The 23,004-nt window shown below is 36.9% G+C and overlaps 1 protein-coding gene across 1 annotated transcript in view; it reads left to right on the top strand.

The window, feature by feature from the left end:
- The first annotated feature begins 15,150 nt into the window (after positions 1–15,150).
- The window catches only part of LOC145769236 (inter-alpha-trypsin inhibitor heavy chain H3-like), a 115,038-nt gene continuing 107,184 nt past the window's right edge, over positions 15,151–23,004 (top strand). Inside the window, exons 1-3 of the mRNA XM_082580818.1 lie at positions 15,151–15,692; positions 16,525–16,657; positions 20,359–20,489. Coding sequence (XP_082436944.1) covers positions 15,151–15,692; positions 16,525–16,657; positions 20,359–20,489 — 806 coding nt within the window. The remainder of the gene's footprint in view (positions 15,693–16,524; positions 16,658–20,358; positions 20,490–23,004) is intronic.

Raw genomic sequence — 23,004 nt, 5'->3', positions numbered from 1 at the left:
ATCAAAAATTATTGCTAGCACTAGTATTGTCGCCTTAACTTCTTTATTATATATTATATGTGTTTAGTGAGCTTAGTGAGCAGTGTAATCTTCAGAACACTGAGAAAATTTTACTGTTGCGCCGCGCAGTGATCTAGTTCATGAGTCAAGGTGCCCCGTTCTCTTGCAAAAAAATTAAATTTCTAAAACAAAGACAGTTTCTTAATGTTTTTCAAGCAGCTGAGATTTTCACTAATTGCAGACATGTTTTAAAGTGTCAGTTGTTGCTAATTTTACTTCTCTACACAACAGTAAGTAAAATTGCTGCAAATATACCAAACCTATGAACACACAAAAAGATTAGAAAGACAAAACAAATACCAAACACTGGCAAATGTAATATTGCAAAACTTGACTGAATTCTAAAAACATTCAACTTTCAACACAATGATATTGCTGAATATTGGTTCGTCATAAAGCATCGTCAACTTACACCTCAAGTCCTTTGGGAACAAACTTTACTTCAGAGCGGAGTTGTGTAGTAATAGAAGGAATTTGTACCATTTTCTTTTCATGCTCACATTCCAACTTCTGTGTGACTTCTTGAAAGTTTGCCGTTTTGTTGTTCACCATGATCATAATCTGAAAATCAAATGAGTATTTTTGACCGGGATCACTGTATCAATTGGACAACTAAACCAACGAAGAAATACTTCACTTTTAAAAAATATAGTAGGTTACTTGGTTACTTAATTTAAAATTGGATACTGAAAAGCTTGGGTGTTCATCAGGACAATTATCGTTCCAAGTTTAGTAATTTCAAAATTGGCTACCGCGTACAGCTCTAAAACGTTAGTGGGGGTTACTTTATTACATTTGTCACGTTTATCTGATACACGTTAGCCTACAAGAGCTTTTACAGTAGTATAGCTTTGGTAGAGAGGTACTTTTTAAAAACCATAGACAGACAATCGATAACAACTTAATAACATTGAATTGCATAATTCAAAATTAATACAGAAATGAAATAGATACATAATTTCAAACGTTTTCGGCAAAACTTTCTGCCCTCTTCAGGAAAATATCTTAATTCATCTAAACAAAACAATTATTCGTGAAATGTTAATAATAAATGCCTGAAATTCAATAAAACTGCACTGACCTGCGTACAAGCAACAACTGACGAACAAACACAAAAGATGGTAGTAATCTGTCATAATTATGCGAGAGTGTGGTCATGAGACAAGATAGTGAGCGGACAACATAACATAAAATAAACGTAAGCTAATACAAATTCAACAAAAAAGATGCCCCTCCAGCGAATAATTGTTTGTTGAGCCTGGGGTTGTGCTGCTTTATTTGGAGTGCCTCATGCATTTTAGTTTCAAACTCCGATTGACAGTTGCGAATTATTTTGAATGAATCTAATGTAAATTTGATGTTTGAAAAAATACTGCAGTCATAAATGTGGTCTTTGATTGCACTGTGTTTATTGATGTCTGTTAAATTTAGGTGTTCCGTTGCTCTTGTTACCAAGTGTCTTGTGGACATACCTATGTATGTCATGTTCGTGTCGCACGAACAAATGAATTTGTAGACAATGTTCGAACGAAGAGACTGCGGAACGGGTGATTTCAGCGAAAAATATCTACTGATTTTAAAGGTTTTGTACAGAGGAACAATGTCGATATCAAATTTACACTTAAAGAGTTTAGATAGTTTTTTAGCGTATACGAGAGATTCCTTTCCTAGAAAAGGTATGAATATAGAGTTCTGGAAATTTATGACGTCAGCATTCGGTGAAGATACTGAATTGAAACGTTGTAGAACCTTATCAAAAAACTGCCCGGGATATCCATTCGCACATAACATAAATTTAATTTTGGCGATTTCATTCATGTAGTGGTATTTGTCTAAGCAGATAGAACGAGCACGATTAAGCAAACCTAACACCAACCCAAATTTCCATTTCATAGGACACACTGCGTTGAAATTTAATAATAATCCAGTGTTACTAGGTTTTCGCCAAACCCATGTGTCAAAAGTACTTTCGTTAATCTTTAGTTCAACATCCAAGAATGGTATAGTTTCTCTAGCTTTTTCCACTGTGAATTTTATGTTTTTATGTTGGGAATTTAGCACATTTAGAAAAGTTGAGCACGAATCTTCATCATCAAAAACAGCAAAAATATCATCTACATACCTAAGATAAAGTTTCGGATGGAAATCTTTAGACTCTTCAAGAATTTTTGTTTCAATATGTGCTAGGAAAAAATTAGCAATGGTAGGGCCTAATGGAGACCCCATTGCTACGCCATCGATTTGTTTGTATAAATTATTTTTGTACAAAAAACATGCCTTGTGTGGCTAACGTGAGGAGTTTAATGAAAATTTCTTTCTTGATAGGAGGGTGATTAGGTTGGGAATCCGAAAAAATGTAATCAGCAATGATATTTATGGTTTCAACCAACGGTACATTTGTAAACAAAGAAGACACATCAAAACTCACCAGCAATTGATTTTTGTGGCACGGAAAGTTATTTACATTTTCTAAGAATTTGTTGGTAGAGTCGAGCATATATTTATTAGGAATACAAGGTTTAATCATCGAGTCCAAAAATTTTGCTAATCGGTATTCAGGTGTACCAATCATTGATACTACTGGCCTAACTGGGTTTCCATCTTTATGGACTTTTATAAGACCATACAGTTTTCCTGGGTTGCTACCGGATGAGATAAGTTTTTTACACAAGTCTTTATCAAATTGTTTCAAATACGTGCGGATATAATACGCGATAGACTTTTCTTTTTTGATGATAGGATGCGTCCTAACGGTATCGTCAATCTTAATGAACTTAGAGTGATCATCAACAATAGAGTCAAGTTTTGAATGGTAATCCTCTGTATTCAGAATCGCAGTTCCCTTTCCTTTGTCAAATCGACAAACTTTAATGTTAGGATCTTTGGAGAGACTTAGTAGGGTTTTATGAATAGCTTGATTTCTCCTAGACGAACATACACGTTTAGCATCCGACATGAATTGCCTAATGATAAACTTGATGTCATCTTTTGTGTCATCATCCAAACAAATGTCGTTGGTTCGTTTGATTGAAGAAACGAGCTGTTCAATATTTATTTCATTTCTGTATTAATTTTGAATTATGCAATTCAATGTTATTAAGTTTTTATCGATTGTCTGTCTATGGTTTTTACAGTAGTGTTTCAACTTGTGGTACGCCACAGAAGACCAAAAGGTTTACAATAAACAGCATTTAATTAGAGCAGATTTTTCTGTACTACCTCAGCCAACAATGACAGCTGAGGCCCATCTGGGTACGAAACGGGCAATATGTTGAGTCCCAACTGAACGGCCCGACTGGGTCCTAGTTAAGTTTGTTCGCAGTCTCAAGTTCCCCTCCAACTGGGCAGCCCAGTTTGAAAATGTTTAAAAAATCACAGATAGATGCAATGAGCCAATGAACCTCGTGTCAACGAACTTCGAGATCACAGGTAATGAACGCAGATTTTCTTTGTGGTTAAAATGAATGTGAAAAGAAAATGCATTAAAATACTTATGTTGTCATTACAAGAAATAGCGCATTAATTTAACTTACTAATATTCTGAACTAATGTGAGAAATTAAACTGAGTCTAAATTATTCAAAAAGTTGTTTTGCAAATGGGCTGCCCAGACTGAACCCACATGAGATCTCACATTAACTCTTGCAATAAGTATTTGCAGTATAAAAACAATACAGACAAAGTTGTTTTTATACAGCCAATAAAAATATTTGTTTTCTAAAAACGTTTTCTACTTTTACCCATGTTTGGATGATTTTACAACTGGGCTACACAGATTCAACCCACACCAGTGCTCATGTTTCCTGCTTTTTTTTTTCAAACTAAAAAAGTAATACTGTAGGTTGAAAATAAGAGATGGAGCTCGTTTTGGGTAAATTAATTAAACATAAAAAATAGACTCGTGTTAACATATTTGTTGCCCATAAATAACCCACATTGTATGCCAACAAACCTAAGTGACCACTTGAATTTTCATTGGGCCTCAGTTGGGATTGTAGGCTACTACTTCACTGAATTAAGACTGCAGGCTACCTGCATCAGTTCCAGCTGGTGGCCAAACTCAAGCAAGCATTTGCATAAAGTCTGAATGAACCAACTGCCGTCCTCTATGTGTCGAATAAGCCACAAAGTCTGTTAAAATGAGAAGTGTTTTTAGTTAAACAGAGCTGTGTAGTCGCTAGGGTTTCCAACCTTTAAAAAACATCATATACATACTGTAGTTACTCTACAACATTTGGAAATAAGTCTATAGTCGTCTAATTATGTCTAGATGGTGTAGCGGTTTGCGCCCATGCCTTCTGCTCTGGAGGGACAGGTTTGATTCCGTGTCACGTAACCGCCATTTTGTTTATACACAAGTTACATAAAAAATAGTTTGTGAGCAAAGCGCCATTAAATAAAACTGATGAAGTCACCTTTTTTCCATGTGAAAGGATACCACAAGCAAAGCAATCATGCTCGCTGAAGTCTTCAGATTGTACTAAAATAAAATGTTATTTTCTGTATCAAACAAAACCAGACAAAAAAAGTTGATGTGTTGCAGTTATCATGTTGAATAATGTGTGTTTGTTTGACAGCAAAAGTAACAAACAGGTTTTTGACTAAATGAAACCGCACATATCGTTACAAGCTAGAATAGTCAATCAGAAACATTTATGGTTTGGCCGCAAAATAAGAAGTAAATCACCAGACGCAAAAATCAGGCTTGCTTGGGTAAACGAAAAATAAGGAAGGGGCCGTCAGAAAGCAAGATGATTCGACACAGTAATGGATTACATCGGGATCAACATAAGTGAGTTGACGGAGGTTGAGAAGGTCGAGAGTTATGGAGAAAGATGACGTATAATCATCGAAAGTCGGAAACGATTGAACTGATAAAAAAAGAATGAAATAAAATTGTTCACCAATCATCTGACCTAGTGAAGAGAACGTCGCCCAAAGCTCGAAAGGGTGTCGGTTCGATACCTGGTAAAAGCAGACTGCTGTGTCTTTGGCAAGACACTAAGCAACATGTTTTGAGCATGTTGAGAAAATCTACCAGAGAAGAAATAACTTTTTGCTAGTTTTGTGTGCATTGGTGATTTGCTGAGCGAAAGAAGTATGACAATTATTGAAAAGTGGTGGATGGATGGATGGTCATTTTAGTTTTGTTTGGATGCGAAACGCCGAACGTACATAAAACAAAAACTGACAGTGTGCATCCAATGAGAGAGTGCGAAAGACCGTAGCTCTGAAGACGTAGGAGGTCGTCGAGTCTGCACTCTCTGATTCAAATAGTTATGCGAAAGAAAGTATTGCGTTTTTAAATACTGTAGCAAATTGACACAAAAAGAAGGAAGGAAGAACAGAAAAAACAGAACAAATACAGATACAGACGCAAGAAATACAAAAAATAATAACAATGGACATAAAGTCAGGTTGTGGATGTCGTTTCTATAGCTCTTGATTATTGAAGAAGTGTTTTTGCACATTTTACTGAACGATTTGTAGCCTTTTTCATGTTTTTTTCATATTTTGGGGTAAACTGTGCCATACCTTGATTCCCATGCATTTTAAACTTTTTTGAAATAATTGGGTATTTGCCTGTTTAGTATAAAGCGAATTGGAGCTTGAACGTCGGGTGTTATACGAATGTATAGTTGACACATGTGTAAAGAAAGTTTTGAAGTTTTCCGGTATATTTTGTTATTATAAAATTTGAACATAAATTTGCTTATTTCTAGTTTATAAGTAGAATTAACAGTTAGTATTTCATTTTTTTGATAGAGTGGCAGTAATTTTGTTTTCATTTCAAATGCTCCTGTAACGATTTTAATTATCTTATTTTGTCTAACTTGGATTCTAGTCAAGTATTTTGTGGGTGTGCATCCCCAGTTGATAATTCCATATTTTACGTGCAAGCAGGGCCGGATTAAGGGTATTGTAGGCCTAAGGCTGTTTATTAGAGAAGGTCCTATTTTTGCAAACCAAGCTACAAAAGTAATAAAAATGCATACATAAAAAATTGAAATTATTTACTGCAAAATAACATAAACATAATTGAAAATTGGCTAATGATGGCCAGTGGCGTAGCCAGGAATTTTGAATGGGGGGTTTTGACGGCGGCGGGCGAAACCCGTCGCCGTGTTCATCTAAGATGACACCCAGCGGCGGGGGGTCCGGGTGGCCTCTCCCAGAAATTTTTGAAAAATTACTTTGAATTTGATGCATTCTGAGAGCATTTTCAACAAAAATGTGGTTATGAATATTTCTGTAAAATGGTGCTGTCCGGTGGCATAGCAAAAGGATAAGATCATGTTTTCTTTGGCATTTTTTCGGAAATAAAGCTAAGTCTCTATGTTTTCTGGTTGCTAATTCCTGGCTAAGATATTTGAATGTTTGGTATTGGCAAAACTCATTTTTTTAATGCAGTTTCGTTTAAAATCAGGAAAACTTTGTTTTGGAGACATAAAAGGGCTGAAAGCATCATTCTCAATATCGTGACGCCAACGGATTGAACCCTCCCCCCCCCCCCTTGGCTTGGCTACGCCACTGATGATGGCGGATAGGCCTAATTGGTTTTGGATACAAACACAATTTTTATTCTCAAATTTGAAACAGATGGAAAGATTTTGGAAAGAAAGAAATGTATAGTTGGTACCTATGGCAATACTTGACCTAATGACATTCTAAACAAGGAGTTTTAAACCTTTTTTTCCCCGCGACCCCTTCAGAGCAATCAATGTAGTCTCACGCCCCCCATAAAAGTATTCAACAAAAGCATATTTAATCCAAAAGTTCAACCAAATTTGATTATGAAACATTCTGAAGCATGAATTTCATGCCGACATCCAGTTATGTTTAGTTTTGCTGTTCCAACGTAAACTTCCGAAACGAAAAACGTTTTTTGCGAAGTTATCACCGCTTTTATTACATTTCCTCCGATTGTTATTTCCATTTCCTATCAAGCTTAGTGTCACGATTTCTTTCTATCTCTTACCAGAAAAAAGACTTGGAAAGATTCAATGACGTAATTTAATGGGTTAAACCGAAAAGTAGTCAATTAAATTCACGGATAGTTCTACTAGTGAAATGATATATATGAAAACGCTTGAAGAACTCCAACGAATGGTTTACCACTTCCAGCAATTAATCAAAGTAACAGCAAACAGCAATAGATTCCAATGCTTGCGGCTTTTGATCGAGTCTAACGTGATCCACTCACAGCTTCTCATACGATTCTAGTTTCAATCAGAAATTATATTAGCATCAACTTTGCTTTACTCGTATTCAATACTTCAACTCTCGATCAACAATAATCTTTGCGCCTATTAACAGCTGCTACTACTACAACAATGATCTCTCATCACCAACTCATAATAATAATAATCAACTCATCATAATACAACTCCATAATCAACTCAATAATAATCATTACGCAAACTACACCACTATTTATAGAAAGTTGTTTCGGTCTAGTAACATCGAGAAGGTCACGTAATGTCACATTGTTCTGTCAAGTTGCAATAAATGTCAACAAGCAGAAGCTTAAAGAAGTCTAAAGAAGGTCACGTAGGGTAGAAGACTCTTACATAATAACGATTTCGCAATCAGAGATCCATTGGTAAACATCCTTGTGACATCATGACAAACGATATTTGGTGATTGAGAAAACAACAGAATGTTCGAGGTTCGCATCAAAGGTTACTTCAGGTCATAACCGATAATAACACATCGCACCAGAATTTTACAATCAAAACAACAACGCTCGTTGAAGACACAAAGCAACCCATCGCGAGGCAATACACATTGATTGTGACACTTAGCTAGATAATAGGAGAAAAAATAATGAGAATAATCTACGTTTTCGCACTTTCACCGGTTGAATTTATTGCAATCTTTTATGGATTTATTTAAATCAATTTCAGTGAGATGGTTGGTGCTGCATATTTTTAACTATTAAGTTTGTCAATGAGTGCACCTGTTGCTGAAAGAGCTTTCAAACAAAATAGCGACACTATTTTTTTTTTCTATGCCATTGAAAACGATGCTGAGAAATCTATATTTTGCATAAGATTCTACATAATTTTTTTTTTTTTACCATAGCGTTGTGACTGGTTAACGTTAGTCTGCACAAAACAACGTACAAGAACTTTGTGAAAAATATCGAATGCTTTCCTATAGTTAAAGCCTTTGCAACGTCTGAAAGCTTAAACGATATAATAACCTCAAGAAGAGGAATGGGCGATTGCTAAAAAAACACAGTTTTTAATCTTTTCTGCCAAAAAAGAATTGAAAACAATTAACACTGGAATTTCAAGCGCTTCTCGAACCTCCGAAAAACGGCTCGCGACCCCCAGGTTGAAAAGCCCTGCTCTAAACTCAATTTCGGTAAAAGTGGAGCCTACGTGGTTTTGAAAATGGGCTCTTCATATGTATTGACTCAACTCGGTCATTCGTTTTTAAGCAAAAACTGTACTGTTATTGGATCTGTATCACTGTCAGCCTTATAAAAATTGAGGGCCGAATTTTTCTATGGCCTAAGGCTATAGCCTTATTAGCCTAATGGTTAATCCGGCCCTGGGTGCGAGTGGCTACAAGAGTAGGCGCTCATTGCTTTCCTACAATCCTTCTTCCTGCCTCAACCATACTTGCAATCGTTTCTTGTATTTTTATTTATTGAGTCGGAGTTGATTTAGTGAGCAGGGATAAAAAGCTGAATTTTTGTACATACTTATAATTCTTAAAGGCATACTAAGTGAAAATTTCAAACCGGAATTAAGCATTAAAATGAATAAACTGAACATTCAAGAAAACATTTCAAAAACAATTACCGAAAAAAAATTGTTTTTAATGGCGCTGGCAAGGCCCAAAGTCCAGTGTTTCATTTATTTTCATTTTTTTCAAAATGACCAAAACGTGCAAACACTGCTCGAGAATACGTAATAAAAGAAAGCAATAACAAAAGCCACGTTACCACATCTGATGTTTTGAGCAAACTATCTGCTGTTTTGATGTTGAAATGTGCTGTTTTGATGTACATGCATACATAGCCTACAGTTAGGCCTAAATCTCCCGCAGTAACAATTATTGCGTGATCGGTTGATTGCTAGTCTTTTGTTACATAGACTGTACAGTCGCACGCTTCGTTGCTCAGGCCCAATCTCGCTTTGAAAGCTCTGACAAAAGCACGCGCACAATGGTGGTCAGACCGCAATGGGTCAGACCGCAATTGAACATTTTTTTAAATTTTTTCGGGATAGTGGGGAAATGGTGCCAATGAGTGAGAAAACGCTCATGACAAAATTTGAGATTCGTAACAAATTGTCTTCAGCCTCCTCATGGGGCCCAAAAATCGAAAAATGGCGTCAAAAACGCATTTTTTTTCAAAAATATTTTTAGTTCAGGTAGATACAATATTTTTAAAATATATCTAATTAGCCTAAGAAAAAAATTTGGAGTCATTTGAACTATTCCTTCAGCTTCCTCACAGCTTCTGAAAATTTTCATTTTGCTGAAAATTTCGCATTTTTGTTTGTGGTTACATATCTACAAACTTCGTCAGTGACGTAAATTCAAATAAAAGACGTCACTTTTTCCTACCAAATTAACCCAATTTCATTAAAAAATGACGCAATAGCTCAGGGCAGGTCTATAAAGAGAAATACAATGACGTCTTATAGCTGGCAAAATGTCTAACGCAATTATGTATCATGTAAGCACCCACAAAAATGCGAAATTTTCAGCAAAATGGAAATTTTCAGAAGCTGTGAGGAAGCTGAAGGAATAGTTCAAATGACTCCAATTTTTTTTTTTATGCTAATTAGATATATCTAAACAATATTATATCTACCCAAAGTAAAAATATTTATGAAACAAAAATGCGTTTTTGACCCCATTTTTCGATTTTTGGGCCCCATGAGGAGGCTGAAGACAATTTTTTACGAATCTCAAATTTTGTCATGAGCGTTTTCTCACTCATTGGCACCATTTCCCCACTACCCCGAGAGAATTAAAAAAAAAAGTTCAAAAACGAGCCACCCTAGTGTACATGACAATGGTGATAATACAGTACTTCCAGTCATAATGTTCAGTGAAATAGAACGTTTATTAAACGAGTTTTGAATTCATTTAAATTTCAGCTTCTTTTACACAAATAGGCAAACATAACGACTACCGCTATACCGGTACTCGAAAACTTCACTCGTCCGGTGCCTGGTGTTATTTGTTTATATCTAAACAAATAACTGCAATGAAGTTATTTGTTCAGTCACTTATTATTCCCATTATTTACAGTTATCTGTTTTTGTTTAGATATATTAGGCATTTCCTGATGAGGGCAAATAGTTCTCGACGAAAACGTTTGAATTTATTATGTTGGTCTGTTAGGATATTTGTTATTTATCTGTTATTTGTTTTAAGTAATGTTATTTAGCTCTATTAAATAAGTGATTCTTCTGTACAGTCATCTGTTTAAAGATTGTGATATTTAGTGAAAATTTTAGATATAGCCTAAGCTATGTTTAAATGTTTATAAATAGGCTATAGCCTACCTGGTAGTCTACACCTTTAATTTTGAGTTGTTGGAGCCCTAGACTTCAGCCTTTCTAATCCAATGGTAAATCCGGCACTACTCTCCACCCTACTTTTGATTGTAGGCCACTTGGATTAGGTTGTTGAAAGAGATTCAACCAAAATCCGATATTTTCCACAGCCGAGAGAGTTTTAACTTAACCCTATCTTAATACGAACTGTTTTCGTACGCGGAAAGCACGTCACGGGCTATCTTAGCCCCGTGCTAATTAATCGTTAGCAACGGGAGCTATGAAAATCACAGAGCCAAAATATTTTACAAGATAATAGCCATGTGTATTGTGTGTATAAAAATTATATTTTTACTCAACAAATTTATTCAAATAAAGTGTTTGAAAATAGCTTCAAAATTGAAATTTTTGAATTATAACATAAAGTAATGATAAACTAAACAAAAAATTACTTTTGCTCATAAATATAAGGCATTTTGGGCGTTTTTTACATTTGAAAGTAATTGCACTAACATTTATATTGCACTAACATTAAATTATATATATCTAGCATTGCACGAAAATGTCTAGCCACCTGAGATGAAATGCTTATTGCGAAGGGCAGGAAGGTAGAAAAATAATCAGTTTAGGTTTAAAAAATTCGCAAATAATAAAAACTAAAAGTCAAGAAATTTCACATTTCTAGCATATTTCCTTCTGAGGAATATTTCACTACTAGTGTGGGGCGTCCTCATAAAACCCCCGTGTTGCTACAGATAGGGTTAAGTTTGCTGTGAAACTGGTGTTGTTGCGTTTGATATCGGCGACTTGCTTCACTCTTGGTGGCTTATTGTTTGTACCTGCTGTTCACGACTTCTGTTGTAGCATTCGGTACGAGCATGATCAAAATTGAACAATAAATTACCTGGGAGGATAATTTGAGTAGGCTACATTGTCGTGACGAGTTAACTCTGCCATATTTCTTTCAAACTTTGCTATCATAATGAAATGCTTTTAAATCTACAGTTAGTTAAGTTTACTATAGGTTAACCTTAGTTAGACTACTTACAAAATTCGATTTCAAATTAATGCTTATTGGTTGTTGATTGGTAACATTTGAATTAATTTTCCAGTTTCAAGCTTTGCTCTCGACATTTTTGTGTTAAAATTGAATTTAATTTTGCAGGTTAGGTTGTTTTACAGGTTACAGCGACATGGTTTTGTGGTCTGCCATACCAGACAAGAAGTTAGCCATGTTTGATTGACGAAACCACGAGATAAATGCGGATTAATTTAATTTAGCTTAACCGGAGGAGCGAGAGCTTTCCAACGATATTTAATCCTTTTGCAGTAATTTTAATGTCCTGAACTATTTTTTTGCCATTTACAACCTATTTTTAAGAACTGGAAGTTCTTAAAAACTAGGTTCTGCAATATAGTTTTGTTATGCGTGAAGATGAAAATAGAAAAACGGGGGAGGGGGATGCAGAACTTGCAGTCAATGTTAAAGGGGGACGTGCCAGAGAAAAGGTAAAGAACCACTGTTATAGCGCCTTGTGGCAATTATGTTACCTTTACTGGTTGTTAAGAGCCTAACCATTTGCCATCACAAAATTTACATCTCTTATTTAAAATATGTCAGATATAAACGTCCAATTCTCTGTGTTGTGTTTTTAACTCATTCAACAAGAGTCATATAAAAGTCTTTCTACTGGTATTCAAAATCGCAAGAATGAAACTGCACTATCAAAAAGGCGTGCAACCAAAATATATTGTGAAACAAAACGAGAAGCGCTGATTAACAAAAACGCAAAAGAGAAGACCTAAGGGAACGAAAACAAGGGAGGCTACATTGTTTCAAAGAAAACAAACCCAAACACACAACATCTCCCCAACAAAACTTATGACCACTCATAATGGAGGAGTGGTTGGCGTCTTCTGTGTGACCGCCTCAATATGTGTCCTTGATTCGAGGCCGATCACCACAACAAGTCCTCTATATAGCGATCGGCGTCGAAAGATCAGGAACCTCGCCGGCTGTCGGTGGATCAGGAACCTCGTCGGCTGTCGATGAATCAGAAACCTTGTCGGCTGTCGATGACGACGTGAAGGTAGTCTCCCCTGGATACCCGTCTTCCGGCGAGATGTACAGTAGCTGGTTAATATGCCGTCTCCATATTGAACCTCGACGGTCCACTCGAACCTGTAAACTACGACTCCCCTGTCGCTTCACCAGGACGGCAGGAACCCAACGAGGGCTTCGGTTTTGCCTGGAACCAAAGTACAAAGCATAATAAGGATCGCTAACATCAAACTTAAATGCTTTCCGGTTTGCTGCCGAGGTGGGAGGACTCTATGATGTTTTCGTGATCTGAGCTGAAGTAGGAAGTAAGATATCTAATTTAGTACGTATTTGGCGGTGGTTTGGCATTAGGCGTACGGCGAAACTGCATCAAGAATTGAGTGATCGCACTTCTAGGCGGTAATGACGATTTTCTCAAAATTTGCTTGAAAGTGCGCACCAAACGCTCGGCAGCACCATTCCTAGCTCTACTGTATGGTATGGTGCTCCAGTGATGTGTAGGCTACTATTCCCCTAGCTTTACAATAAACCTTGAATTCTTTCGAAGAGAACGTAGTCGCATTGTCTGAGACAATGGAGTGGGGGTATCCAAAATGGGCAAAGTCCTGCTCTAAAAGATCAATCGTAACAGACATTGATACGAAAGAAGTTGGGTAAATGGAAGGATTCTTACTATAAGCATCGGTAACAATACGCCAACTAAAACCTAAATATTAATAGCGTGATCGACATAAATTCCACTCTAAGGCTTCTCTGGAGCTATCCATGAGTGGATAGGAGCCTTGCTTGGTGCAGCTTGATGCTCACCACATGTAGTGCATGTTCGGCAGAGGTCGACAATGTCCGCATCGATATTGGGCCAGTAGACTGCTGTCCTGGCCAGCTGTGTCATGCGCTGCATGCCAAAATGACCGTGTAAAAGAGAAAGAATATCATTGCGGAGTTTAAAAAGAATAACTACTCTAGAACCATACAATAAACAACCATAACATGTTGTTAGAGAATCAGCAACTATTCTAAACTGTTCGATTGGATCGTTAGCATTTGACTTCTCCAGCCATCCTTCTTGGGTGAAGCGAATGATTTTAGACAAGACCGGATCATTAGAAGTTTGCTTGTGCAAAGTAGAAGAATCGGAAAGAATTGTAAGATATAATGCTGATGGATATCGTAGTGTAAACATTGAGGTATGAGGCAATATAAAAATAGGCTGGGGGTTTTCCTCCAAAACAATTTGACCTTATTTTGGTCGTTTTTTTATGCTGATAACGCTTTTTGTGGCCTACGCTTGCTGGCTGCAATTCAACGGATCACAGATGCACTCTGTTGAAGTTAAACTTAAAAGCTTGGCTTCAAGCTTGAAGCAGAAATCAAATCTCACTGCGCAAATGGTTTGATGTTACTGCGCACCTTAGAATAAACACTGGCTGTAATGTTGATTTTTTTATAAAATACTTTTCAACGTTTTAGCAAGACCGGTTCTTTTCCGATATTTCGACAAGAATAACTAGTTTTTTCTCCCTTAGGCGTTTTTGGATTTTGGTTTCTGATTGATCGTATTCCATCAATTGATCGCATTCGATCACGCGGACAAGCAATGTTGCGTTTGTTTCCCACATGAGTGAGCTGCCTCAGGCTCCATTGTTCCTGCCAGGTTTCAAAATTAGCATGTCCTTGTTGCGATGAGAAAGAGCGACGCATCTTAGCAACGTCACCGATTATCAAAAGTCTTCCAACCGTTTCAGTTCACCATTGCTATTTTTTAGCAAAATCAGTTTGTTTGATAGCATCATCGAAAGAGAAAATAAAGTAGGCCATGGCTACCTAAAGATACGGCCTGATTTGTCACATTTTGCTTAAATTTTCAGATATTGCTAACTTTGGGCGAATGTTTGAATAAATTTTTCTGGAAATTACATTTTTACGCTTTTTTTACTGTTTTCCCCAGATGACACAATAGGTTTTAACATCCTCGGATGTTGAAAGACATAGAAAATTTGATTTCAAAGATTTTAGTCAGACTGTTAATTTTTCAATAACAGTCTGATTCAGCGTTTTTCAACTTACTTTTTCTGATTTGCTACAGCTTCCCAAAGGCAACAAAAAACTTTTATATCATTAGGAGACAGCAGAAAGTAAAAAAAATCTCATAAAATGTCAGTCAAACACTAACAGTAGCTGTAATCAAAATCTGCAAAATGTGACAAATCAGGCCGCATCTCCAGGTGACCATGAGTAGGCTATAAGGAATTAGAACAACGGGATCAGACTGTAGCCTAGTTATGTAAAGGTAAGCTTTTACACTTTTAAGAACAAAAGGTTTGATATTTGGGGTGGTCAGATCTTGATATTCTGATGAAGAAAAAAGTTCCATTCCATCCCAACCTATTTAATATCTTTAGTATAATGTATGTTTATTATCTTTCAGACACTTAGGATAGCATGAGTTAAATCTTTATTTAAACTTGAAGTATTTTGGAGCAAACAGATATATAGGAAACCTACAATGTGGTGGAGAGGTGAAGCGATGGTTTATGTGCTTCTTGCCATAGCAACCATAACATGTCTCGGGAGATTGATTCCTCCTGATCAATCAGGAACTGATTGCGAAAGTTATCGGAGGCTGCTGACCAGAGTCATAGTACGGTTCGGGGCGACATACTTTGCTGACAACCCAAGAATAAACAACACACAGCTGGACCCAAATCGCATCAACCCGCTTTCCCCGATTGAATTGTTCAGGGAATTTTATGGGAATGCTGCAACTCCTAGAGATTTCAAAGAAGCAATTTTGCAGATTTATTATTCGGATCCTGGTCCTGATGGACCTTCCATCGAGGAATCGGACAGGATTGTGCTTCGTGACAACATTTACACTTATGCCAGAGCTAACAGCTATGAACTTGCCAGGGAAAAGTTTGGGTTGCTGCTTTATCTGGGAATCGGTGATTACGCCTCTCACTCAACTGATTGGCTGAATCGAAGATGCTTGCAGGGAGAAGCACTGATAGCAAACGTCCAGGGCCTTGTTAGTGCCGAGTTGGAAAGGTAAAAGTCATAAAAAAACTAGAAATTATACTTTTTACTATTTTTATTTTAAGCTTTTTTTCTGTGCCATCGGTGCGGGTAAGTTCTATATTCATATAATTCAATCATGTTTCTATTGTACGTTTTTACAAAATAAAGTTGATGATGATGCATCTGCAATTGAAGACGAAAGATTTTCAGAGAATTTTTATCACAAATAATAAAATAAACAAATAAGACAAAGTAACTATAGCGGGTAACAAAGTAACAATGTAACTGTAACGACGCTCCGGACTTCGTAAGCCGGGGAGCACTTAAACCCAAACTTTACAACCAAAAGTACAATTAAAGAGCACACCGGCTCTTGTGTAACGTGTAGGCTACTGGCAATGTCTCGGTCGACCAATTTAAAATTACTTTAGAATCATGCCTGTATTTTACACCTCATGTGATCTGTTTCTCGCCGTGTAATTTACTCGTAATCATTCTTGTATCATTTGTTGAGTACGTGCTTTTCAGTCCGGAGTGTCGTTACAGTTATAGTGCATGGTCAGGTTTGGCTTATAATTTTCATTTTTTGTATATTACAGATTTGAGTAATTCCTGATGAGGACACTCGTACGTCGTACATGTCCAAAACGTCTAAGTTGATTTTTTAATTATGTTATTTCTTTTTGTAATAAAACATGTTAAACCAGCTGAAGTTACTTTGTTTTGTTTGTATATTGGTTAAACAAAGCAAACTCTCTACCAAAGCTTTACCAACTAATAAAATCTTGACAGCTGGAATGAGCTTAAACTAAATGATACTAAAATGTACAGCAATTACAAAAGTAATTCTTATATGTTACAGGCTCCGCAACGCAATCGGAGAATTTAAGTTTAGCGCATTCTTGGACTTAGGGTCAGGAACAACACTAGCTTTCGTCATAGATGATACGGGAAGCATGGGGGGAGAAATAGAAGCTGCAAAAGATAGAGCAAACGTAAGCGCACATGGAGTGTTGGAAAATGCAAAATCAACTGTGTCGTAAGCTTTTTTAGGTTTTGCTCACCCTCCTTTGCCACACCGTGCACAAGGCAACAGTCCAATAGTCCAGAAGTGGGATGGAAAATGTTTTTTTGGTATAAGTTGGCAAATATGTTCAATGTTCATTTGAGCTAAGGTGCAAGATCATTAAACTCTCCATGACTTCCCGCTTCCTCGACGCTTCAGCTTTTTGATTGTCCTTACACAATTCCTTTGTTCGTCACCACAACCTGGATCACATTTCTTTCACCAAATTATTTTTCTAGCCAATACTTTCAATTTTGATGATTTTTATATTTCCATAAGTTGTTGTTTCGTGTGACATTGTAAGTCCAAGCAGTTTTCATTCAGACAATCCATAAGGACGTTGTTACGTTGGTAGGTTGTGAGGTATCCTCCTTGAAGCTTAGTTACTGGGCACTCCAGTATGAGATGATCTGTGGACTGATTCGGACCGTTGCATTTTGGGCAGTTTTCACAAGTGCAGTGTTGTTCGGAAGCGCCACTATACCTTCCACTTCTTATTTGACAGTAGTCGACAGTAGTATAGCTGGAAGGGCACCCCAATCTGAGTTTCCGTAAATATTATCTCGAGCAACCACCTTACAGTAGCTCTTACTTTTTTGATATGGAATTTGTATGTAAGGGACCGACCTATTTTGACACTTAAGTATGTGAGACTGGTAGGCTACTGTGTGCCAGTTTGCTTCCATTCCAGAAAAGGAAATGTTTAGTTAATGTCAGTGTTGTACGTTGACGCCGTCAATTTGAAGGCATCATTTGACGGCGTCAACTTTTTGTTGACGCTGAGGCTAGCGCCGTCAGTTTACTTTTTAGTTGACGGAAGTGATAACGCCGTCAATTATTTTGCCGATTTTAAGCGTCATGCGCTATGCGTCATTTTTTGTTTTCATGGAAAATATCGTTTCACAATGAGAGTTTCACAGTGTTTTCTGGCCAGCGCGACTCATCCGAATAACCCACTTTCGCGTTGGTTGGAATGGCTACCTGGAATACAAGCGGAAGAAGTTTGCCAAAGGGTCATATCGTGAGCAGTATCGAGAACGAGGGATCAGAGAGAGAAAGTGAAATATCAATGAATGTCATCGCGGAGGTTGAAGATACTATTTTAAGAGTTCTATATGCCCCTGAAAAGAGCGATGTTGGTGCAGTGGACCTCGTTAAAAGATTTATATATGCTAAGCCATCACAGCACGCTTGGAATTGGAACAGTGATACCTTTCCGAGAAAGCGTTTTCAAGACTGTTTTTTGAAATACAACACACCAGTACCATTCAGCTCTGCTGTGGAACGCATGTTTTCATTTGGAAAGGACATTATGCGTCCCAAACGCAGCAGATTGTCAGACAAACGTTTTGAAATGGTTGTGTTTCTAAAAGGAAATAACTAATAAGCTAAAGCAGCTAATTACAATACAGTGTCAAAACATAAAACCTGCTCTTTCTTTATAGCTATTGTTAACCTAAACTTGGTTGAAATACTTCCGTTTTGTGAGACCCTGGTTAAAATAGCGCTAGAAATTAGCGCTGACGCTGTCAATTTCTTTAAGAGCGGACGCAGTACTTTACGCCGTAAAGTTTTTAGGCAATTTGCGCTGATGCTGACGCCGTCAATTTGTGTCATTGACGCGTACAACACTGGTTAATGTAAGGCATCCCGGGATCTAAGGTGGAATGCAAAAACTTGGGTGTGCTTCTTTAACAATGAAGTGTTTTTTTCATTGCTTTAGAGTTTAGATTATCCTGGATTTCAGAATCAAGTTGTCACTTCCCAACTTTGGACAGATGTAGAAATGTGAGGCACAGTAGAACACATTTTTAGGCACAAGTAGACAATGTAACATTGTGACATCCTGATTATTAAGACTATTTTAAGTGAGGCTACAAACAATTTTGTGATCTAACAAAATTTTCCAACGGTAATGTTTGTAAATAATTTTGAAAACTTGAGGTTACAGTATTCAACAGAGCAGACAGAATCCAATTTGATGCATAGTTTCATTTTTCCTCCTATTGGTTGGTAGTACACAATATGTGTACCACACGGTTTATTTCAAGTTTTTACAAACTTAAACGTAAAACTAATCAATATGCAGCAATTAGTAATGATTGCTAATTTACAATAAACTGAAAATATTTTATCATCCTTTTCCCGCACGTGTCCAAACTTTCCTACCCATACCAGCAACACGTGGCTACGTTTAAGGATCTAAAATCACATGGCCATGTTTCCAATTTAAATGCATAAAAATAAAAATTTGAGCTTTACTAAACTCTATCATACCGGCAATTCACAAATAAAAAAAATAAAGCAGACTTTCAAGTAGATTTGAAATCATGGTAGGCATATGTACCACTAACCCTCAGAGTGTTTTCAAATCCTTGGATGGGCCATTTAATTATCAAAAGAAGTTGATATTCCTGTAAATTTTAATCAATTAGAAATTATATTAAAAGGCTACCGGGACGCAACTTTCCAAAAGGTACCATTAAAAATCCCCTTTCAACTTTGTTTGGTAATTATAGAAGAAAAAAGAGTAATAGCAGTGGTGGGAATCAAACCTACGTCAATGTAATGACTACCACCGCCCTAACCCTCTGCGCCAAAGCAGCCGATGGCAAACCAATGACTTAGTTCAGCTAGACTTTACGTTTTCCTTTGTTGCTCAAAGGGGATTTTTTAATGGTACCTTTTGGAAAGTTGCTACCGGGACTACAAATAATATTAAACTATATTTTAAAAGCTTTTACAAAGCAGCAAATTTTTTCCACTGATGTTTTGCCCACGAGAACAGCGCTCATCCTCTAGTCTATACAAACAAATTCTCTAGTTCAAAATTATTGAACAATATTGAAGTCTCAAAAACTAGAGCCAATTTTTTTGAAAAATGCCATTTTCTGACTCGGCAGGCCAAAATTACCCAGACTTATGTACAGAACAATGCTCCGGAACTCACACATGCAGAAGTTTTAAACCGTGTACATCAAGATAAGGAAACTACAGTTTTGAACAACATTACGGCAACTCAAATTTCTTGGTGACATCATCAAAAAAATATAATTTAAAAATATCTGTTTAATCAGTCATCTTCTCGGAAGACATGCCATGGCAGACAACGAATAACATTCTTCTGTAATTTTCAACAAAATAAATTAATCAGCCAACCAAAAACACTTTGGGACACTGCACGACAAAGAGAAAGATGAAAAAAAAAACGAACTGAGCATCTAGTTCATCAAAGACCGCATTGGCTATGATACAAACATACATACAGTACAAAGTTTTAAAGAAATTATCTTTTTTACGGATTTTGAAATGATATTGCATTTGATAGCATGCTTAGAATATATTGCATAGCAAAATAATGAAATGCCTTCTGCACTTATTCACCAAGCTGCAGAATGTTGTATTTGTCAAGTGTAACGATGCATTAATAAGTTAATTGCGAGATGTAGAGAAGAAAAATTTGCTCTCGATGGACAGACAGGCTTCACCCTTGAAATGAGGATTAATTCATGGCCTTTATAATCAAAAGTGGTTGATGATGATGGTGATAATGTGTATTATGTTTATAATGTGCAGATGAATTTCAATGATGCTTTCAATTTTTTAACTTCTGCAATTTTCCATTTCCAGCAAATCATCAACGAGCGTCAAGGTTCGCTTGATGAGCCCCAGGACTTTGTTCTTGTTCCTTTCAACGACCCGACCGTCGGACCACTAACAACCACGAACAACCCAGACATCTTCAAGAAGGCCATTTCTCGGTATGTAATTCATTCTTTATAGTGATACAATGAATGTTTTCATGATCAAGAATTAAGATCACAGTAAAAAGGTTTGCTAAACCATTGACGGTACTAAGTTTTAATATCTGTGGTACAATAAAGTGAACTAACCAATAAAGCTCTGTGAGGATTAAAGCTGCGGAGTATCCTATTAGTAATTGTGGTAAATTTGACAGGACCAGAAAAAGTAACATTTTTGCCAGTCTAAAGGTTGAAAGCTTTGCTTTTTTATTGAAACAGTAGCGGTAACTCGGGCTTGGGTATTTGGGAAAAAGTCGAAGAGTCATTGCAGTGATTGCTCATCCAATTCACGCCAACCATGCACGTTATTTGGCACATGATAGATGGCGCAGTTGATGTTATGGTTTGTAGTTGCCTCTTTCTTACCGCAGTCGATCGTAGATTAGGGCTTGGCAACCTTTTTACATGCGCGGGCCAAATGAAGTAGGCTAGTAATAATGCAGAGGCGAGTCACGATGCTTATTCATAGGGTGGCTCGTTTTTGAACTTTTTTTTTAATTCTCTCGGGGTAGTGGGGAAATGGTGCCAATGAGTGAGAAAACGCTCATGACAAAATTTGAGATTCGTAAAAAATTGTCTTCAGCCTCCTCATGGGGCCCAAAAAATCGAAAAATGGGGTCAAAAACGCATTTTTTTTCAAAAATATTTTTAGTTTGGGTCGATACAATATTGTTTAGATATATCTAATTAGCCTTAGAAAAAAAATTGGAGTCATTTGAACTATTCCTTCAGCTTCCTCACAGCTTCTGAAAATTTCCATTTTGCTGAAAATTTCGCATTTTTGTGGGTGGTTACATGATACATAATTAAGTTAGATATTTTGCCAGCTATAAAACGTCATTGTATTTCTCTTTATAGACCTGCCCTGAGCTGTTGCGTCATTTTTTAATGAAATTGGGTTAATTTGGTAGGAAAAGGTGACGTCTTCTATTTGAATTTACGTCATCTGACGAAGTATGTAGTTATGTGACCACAAACACAAATGCAAAATTTTCAGCAAAATGAAAATTTCCAAAAGCTGTGAGGAAGCTGAAAAAATAGTTCAAATGACTCCAATTTTTGTCTTAGGCTAATTAGATATATCTAAACAATATTGTATCTACCCAAACTAAAAATATTTTTGAAAAAAATTGCGTTTTTGGCCCCATTTTTCGATTTTTGGGCCCCATGAGGAGGCTGAAGACAATTTGTTACGAATCTCAAATTTTGTCATGATTGTTTTCTCCCTCATTGGCACCATGTCCCCACTACCCCGAGAGAGTTTAAAAAAAAAGTTCAAAAACGAGCCACCCTAGATGAGACTAAGCGAATTTCACTTCCCTTTTGAATGTTGGAGTTGGCTGCAAAAAAGCAGCACGCGAGCCGGGTCCGGTCTGCGAGCCGTAGGTTTCTCACCCTTGTCGTAGATAGTGCCATCTTCTATTTGTACACATTTAAGCGGAATTCTAGTTCTAGCGGAATTTTGGAACGTAGGCTAGCATAATGGTGTCAAAATGGCACCCCAGCCAGAGCCAGCTAGTCGGCTTAATAAAGATGTGTATGATGAAAATTATGACCAATGCAGTGTCGACATCTTTGTAGTGACTAAAAATGTTAACGTACGTGAGCGACCTGTCCAGCTAGATACGTATGTTTTGGGCAGAAGGGCAGGATTTTTCCATCTGTGTTGACCTTAAACTCACGCTTCGCTTCCCGTTTGTTTAAATTGAAAACTGTCGTCACTGTTTTGGTGTCGTTGAGCTTCAATCTCTACTTCTGCAAGTACGCCAAAAGTGTTGACATGTCCTGGTTTAAAATTCCTTCTAATGATTCCCAATATTTCGACATGTGCAGAATTGAGAAATCCTCGGCGTAAGCGTATACTTTGCAAATATCGTGTGACTTAAGTGTAGATGTTGAACAGAAGGGAGCCCAGGACAAATCCTTGAGGGATTTGCCATTTTTTAAGGGTTGTAACCTGGTTAGTTTGTTTCAGTGTTGAGCATAGGCGCAGTCAGATAGGGGACAATGGCCCCCTTTCCTCCCGAAATATTTTTGTATATGCAATCGACTAACAGACTTGCAAGCTATTAAAAAGCTGCAGAAAAGTTAAAGAAGATGCCTTTCTTTAACCAGGTTTGTGCGTTGCAGTGATAAGCAATTTTGTTTTTTAACGTTTTGTTTGCCAGTAGCTTACTGTAATCTCGAATGTTTGCTTCTACGTATGGTGTAAGCTACACCTCAGATCTAATATTAACAAAACATAATTATGTAAGTAGGTTATGCACCATGTTGTATTTATAGGCAAAGGGAATTCTACCATTGAACTAATCATTACCGGCCTACTCTACTTATTCTTACAGTTTTTTGTAACTTACAGCTAATAAACTTTTTATCCTCAGTGACTATCGTTTGATAGAGTATTGCTATTGATTTTAGCTTAAAGTAATCTCAGAATGCAATTTTTTTCAAGATTTTCTGGCTCTCCCCCGAA

This window comes from Aplidium turbinatum, chromosome 4 (assembly GCF_918807975.1).
Source record: "Aplidium turbinatum chromosome 4, kaAplTurb1.1, whole genome shotgun sequence".
Classification (NCBI taxonomy): Eukaryota; Metazoa; Chordata; class Ascidiacea; order Aplousobranchia; family Polyclinidae; genus Aplidium; species Aplidium turbinatum.
Note: the sequence above shows the minus strand (reverse complement) of the source record. Positions and strands in the feature narration are given on the sequence as shown.